At 34.6% G+C, this 5,738-nt stretch overlaps 1 protein-coding gene across 1 annotated transcript; it reads right to left on the reverse strand.

Annotated features, from left to right (window-relative positions):
* Window positions 1–2,220: 2,220 nt before the first annotated feature.
* On the reverse strand, window positions 2,221–5,392 carry LOC105172018 (B-box zinc finger protein 24). The gene is made up of 3 exons (XM_011093345.3): window positions 4,755–5,392; window positions 3,490–3,798; window positions 2,221–2,646 (listed from the first exon to the last, which is right to left on the reverse strand). Exons 1-3 carry the CDS (start codon window positions 4,935–4,937, stop codon window positions 2,407–2,409), a joined length of 732 nt encoding a protein of 243 aa, XP_011091647.1. The 5' UTR covers window positions 4,938–5,392; the 3' UTR covers window positions 2,221–2,406.
* Window positions 5,393–5,738: the final 346 nt, after the last annotated feature.

Here is a 5,738-nt window from a genome sequence, read left to right on the forward strand (position 1 = left end):
TCTAGGATTCCCTCTAAAAAACATTTAAGACTCTGTCAGCTCCAACATTTCATGTCCTTTGCAAAATTACGGGTAATCCTTCGATGTATCCAGTAAAGTTCTATCATTTCTTAATCAATTAGTAACGACTCCTTCAATTGAACCAAGTCAATAACATTATTTAATTTTCAACAAGGGTCAATTTTGCACTTAGTGAAAATTTGAACAGATAATTTTTTTTTTTTTATCAATAGGAAACACATCAAATATTTTTAATAAGTGAATTTAATAAAATATTAATATGATATTGTTACTGGAAACACGTAAAATTACTTCATTCATTTTAAGCTCATCTCCAACTTTTCATCTCTTGCTTTTTCAAAATTTTCAAAACGTTTTGCGTTTCTTTTTCTCATAGAAAGTTTAAAAAAGTAAAATTTCTCAAAATAGAAATGATTAAACATATCTTTTGTGATTTTTTTATTTTATTTTGATTTTGCTAACATTGAGTTTTTTTATTTCTCTTGCAAATTCATTTTCCGTATATCGGATATTTGTGCAGAACCGCACCTTTAATTTTATTTTTGAAAGTGACAAATTGATAATTTTTTTGACAAAATCGTCGATGCCAATTCAAATTAAAAATAATTTAAAAAAAATCGAAACTGCACCATAACCACTCCTAATTGACTTTATTGCACATAAATTGCAATAGAGTTTATAAGTGTCGAGGAAAACTCCCACATTTTAAAAACATATATATAGTACATTAATGTAGACAGAGAAACAGGGGCTAATAATTGTAGGGGGAAAGTATTATTTTAGTTTGCTAAGTATGTCTAATTTTAATTTTAGTCCGCTAAGTATGCCTAATTTTAATTTTAATTCGATAACTATGTCCATATTTGTTTAGATCCAGTAACTTATGAAATTGCTTACTTTTAGTCTTCTGGCAGATTTTCGGACAATTTTACCCCTATAAGTGCATATGGACTAAAACTGCCTTTCAAAAGTTGCATAGGGGTAAAATTATTCGAAAATCTGCCAGAGGGCTAAAAGTAAGCAATTTCGTAAGTTACTGAACCTAAACAAAAATGGACATAGTTATCGGATTAAAATTAAAATTAAGCATACCTAACGAACTAAAATAATACTTTTCCCTTAATTGTATTTGAAATAATTCGGTTCTACAGTTACATAATTAATTATGAAATTTTTTATTAATATGGAATGACTGATATTAGAAGAAATGATTTTAACGATGATTTTCACGATTTCACAATTGATTAGTTATAAACATGCAGTCGTCGCTAAATTTCAAAACTAATCTCGTTCTTAAGGTAATGAAGGACTGAAAAATTACTTTATAAGCATAATGAGATTCAAAGCTACAAATTATAGCCTTTTATCAATACGTAGCTTTGATGGAATTTAACTCAAAAAGTGCTTATTGAGAAAGGGGTCCAACTGCACAAAACAAGGTATTCATATTCGAACCGTAGGTTTAACTCGCTCAATCACATGATTAAACAGACATTTTATATCACTCTATTTATATTTAATTTGTAAAGCAATTGTGTAATAAAAAAATTTATCGAATTTAATTTTTTCATTTTAATGAATTGATTAAATGTTGATAGGACTAAGCCAACTTCCTGGCTTCGTCACCTAATAGAAAGTCCACTTGGTCATTTTGCGACTCTTTATACATCCTAAAACAAAGAAGATGATCACCAGGCCCCTATGAAAATATTAACAATCGAAAGAATTCCTCTAAAAGAAACGAAAAATCACTACGAGTTGATTTACAAATACTAAATTTAATTCAGTTCTTGACATTTGATTTTAACTTCAAAATATTTGGTATTTTTTCAAATCACTTCAGATTAGTCCCTCTATCGAGTGACTTTTCCGTATTACACTTTCAAATTTATTTTTTTGTTAATGGAAAATCATTTTAATTCTTCACTCCACATTTTAAATAGCAATTTGGTCGCCCGCACATAAATTTAAAAAAATATAACCATTTTAATCAGATAATTTTATCGTTGCGCAATTATTCAAATAATAACTGTATGAGAATGATAAGGGTAATATGGAAAAATCACCCAATTGCACGGACTAATTTAAAATGAGTTAAAAACACAGAGAGTATGTTTAAGTTTTGAAATCAGATGTGGGAACTCAACTTTACCCGTTTGAAAAATAATGCACCAAGAGACAAGGGAGAGAAAACTCAGATGAAAACTCTCAACGAATAGCATCAGCTAATAATACATATCAACGAAGCACAACAGGAGTTGCAGCCATATCAGTCAGCTATTACAAGCACGGGAGCAATCTCATTTACCTGCTATATAAGTTCACTAGCCAGTTGAGTGGTGATTTGCTTACAAGTACGAACGTGTTCATTACATACTATGATCTTCAACCAAGATCGGGAACTGTGAAGTATTCCTCATCATCATCATCATCATCGGGAACTTCAATTCTAGGCTTCTTGTGGGCTGTGTAAAACTTTGCAGGTCTGTAAGATGTCATGTTACTAGGTGGAGACACCGGTAGCTGAGGTACTTCGGCTGCAGCTAAAGCCTCCTGGGGTACTTGTTCTCCGAAGAGATTAATGTCTGTCAGCCACTCGAGCTCATTAAACTCTAGCTGCTCTTTCTGCGCAGATTGAAATGTATAATCAGTACGAAGTGAAATAAATGATGAGGCTAATGCCATGATATGTTATCTAACATGTCTAGTGACCAAAAAGAGAATAGCATCATATGAACAGAATGTGGTAAACTCATATTGCCCTGTCAGATTTGGGACGGCAGATGTTGATTGAGAATTAGGCTCAAAACATATCAAACTTCTCGACACTTGATTTGAGATTGATTGTCAAAGCTCATATAATCTTAGTTTGTTAAACATAACAAACCAAACTTGAGAATAATTTTTCGTCTGGAAACTCTTGAACAAGGCTTGAGTTTGGCCCGACTGGTGAAACAATGATCAATATGTGTGGAATAATCGAACTACCTGAACTTGACTTTTGTTAGAATAGGTTATAGCTCTTTTGAGCTCAATTTGATAATAATCAACCCAAGCTCACAAATTATTGAAACTAAATAAAAGTTCATACAAGTCTTGATGGTAATATGTTCAGCTAGAATCGACAGGCCACACAGATACAAACAAACGCCACAGCCTATCGAACTGGTTTCTACTCCATTTGCAGTAGTCCTTACCATTCAACTGAGATTTTAAATCATTCAATAACATACCTGTTTATGGAAGGAAAACTGTGCCACTTATATTATAATCGAACAGTTTTCTTTGCATAAATGATGTTATTAGTCATTGAAATTTCATTCTGCACAGTATACTACTGCTGTTGCTAGTTATCTTACTATTCCTCTCTTGAAGGTCTTTATCAAAGATCTTCCCAAAATCCCAATTTAACCTGTCTGACAATTTTTAAAGTCAAGAGACAATTATAATTGCACATAACATTCTTACCTTGTCGGAGGATTCATACTCAGAAAATTGTAGCAAATCATCAACAGCCCAAGATGGTGATGTGATACCAGAAACATGCTGTGAGGGTGTCTTCAAACCAATCTGTTGTGAACTCAGTTTTGGGGGCTTTGGCTCTGGATGGCTTTTAACACTGTCCTTATTGCAACTTGTACTTAGAGCTACTCTTATTCCGGTAGCTAAAAAACGCTGGTGGTTTGCAGCACGGCTGTTGGCTGAATGAATAGGCTCATCACAGTCCTTGCAAAAGAGTGCTCTGTCTTCAACACAGAAAATGAACGCTGTCCGTTCCTACACACGAGCACCAGACAGAAAGCTAATCACCAGTAAGAAAACAAATGGCTTCTTCAGATTGTTACAAAGGTGATGGTCTTCTTTCGCTTGTATTTTAATAGATTGACAAAATTTAAGTAAAAAGGGAAAAAAGTAATTAGAAGTGATTTAATTGCAGATGTATACCAATTTACAAGAGACGTGTTATTTTCTTATGTTATTTTTTTCTGTCTACATAGCATTCAAGTTTGTGAAGGAGGCCATATCTAATAATAGATTATCGTTAATACATTCTTACTGTAATAGAAGTGTTAATGCAATTACAAGTTGATACCCAAAATGATTGGGACTCAAACACAATGAATCCAATCCAGGTCGAATCAGTACACCATCTGTATCTTTTTTCAGCAGATTAAGGTTACTCATTTGATTAAAGCACAGGCCAAAAGACTTGATGATAGCCAAGCAGTGAGGATCATCTTGTATTCCAAATGAAACCCAAGCAGTGAGGATTATCTTGAATTCCGGATGAAAAGGCAGCGGTTCTAACGACAAAACAATATCTTATTGATCTCCATTAGGTAACAGACAACAGCATTCATGAAAGAATCAAGTGCTACACCTAAGAATTGAAAACTGAAATTTTCCAGGGAATTCAAAAACGAAAAGTTTAGATCTAATTCAAGATGAATTTCATCTCAAGCTGGACTTTCTACATAGGCCATCTTCAAAGATTTCTTCTTTACTTTCATATTATAATATATTAGACATGCAAAACCACAAAACAAGCTATATAATCAAGTAGCAGAGATAAGATCCAACTCTAATAAGTAAACCCTGCTCGCAAATTTTTAAACAGATGAAACAGAATTATTTCATTGGTTTGCAGCATGTATATGCGACTTCCTGCGATTAAAAAGCAGAGAACACTGCCTTAAACAAAGCATAAAAAGAAGGGGTGAAAATCCACATACTTGGCAAATATCACAGGGAGGAAGCTTATTGGAGAGGCACTGAAGAAGCAGCCTCTGGTGTTTGCTGGCAAGCTTGTTCGCAGCATGAACTTCCACGTCGCATTCCGCGCACAATGCAGCCTCATCTGCGCAGCAAATCACCGTTGCTGGAGCCTTCTCGCACACATCGCACTGTATCTTCATCTTCTGTCGCGAGAATCAAATCTTGAACCACCACCCCTTTTCTACAAACACCAGCTACCAACAAAATCCCATACGCCAAACCACCCAACTTCAATCTTTTTCAAGATTCCAACAAAAGCCCACAAAACCAGACTTCCAATCCAATAAAGGGAACTTGTCAAATGGGCTTTGTTCAACAAATATGATTGGAGATGGGACTGACGAACACACGTACCTGAACTATGTTTCTTGAATGAAAAGATTAGGAAGCTAAGTGTGAACCCGTGTAAGCACAAGACCAACAACAACAACAACAAGGGTCTTTGGTGGAAGACAAAAGCGAGTGATTGGAGGAGGTTTTAGCGAGATAAGATCTGGATTTTGCGTATCAAATGCAAGAACATGGTTGATGCAGCGGGGCAATATGTGGGGGAAAATCAAAATTTTCGTTGTGTGGCTGTGGGCTGAGGAGCTGTTATTAGTGGCCATCAATTATTTTCGAGCTATTTTAAGAGGTAAGGGTGGCATTTGCTGACTTGTGCTCTCAGTTAATGGTTTGCACCTAACTACATGCAATTATTTATTGAAGGTGTCGACTTGGTTCATTCTTGATTCTACGATTGCAAGTAGAGATTCTATTGAATCTGGAGTGTTGGATTGTGGGAGGGGTTGAGGGGCGTGTTTGGCATCATCATAGATCTTTTCATGTGTTGTCACATTTGCCCCTGTCAATAGTTTATGGTATCTTATTTTGTTATCATCCCTGTGTACGTACATCACAAGTTTTGGATTGATACATTTGTCCATACAAAGGAAAAAATA

This window comes from Sesamum indicum, linkage group LG10 (genome assembly GCF_026168435.1).
Source record: "Sesamum indicum cultivar Baizhima isolate 11 linkage group LG10, ASM2616843v1, whole genome shotgun sequence".
Lineage (NCBI taxonomy): Eukaryota > Viridiplantae > Streptophyta > Magnoliopsida > Lamiales > Pedaliaceae > Sesamum > Sesamum indicum.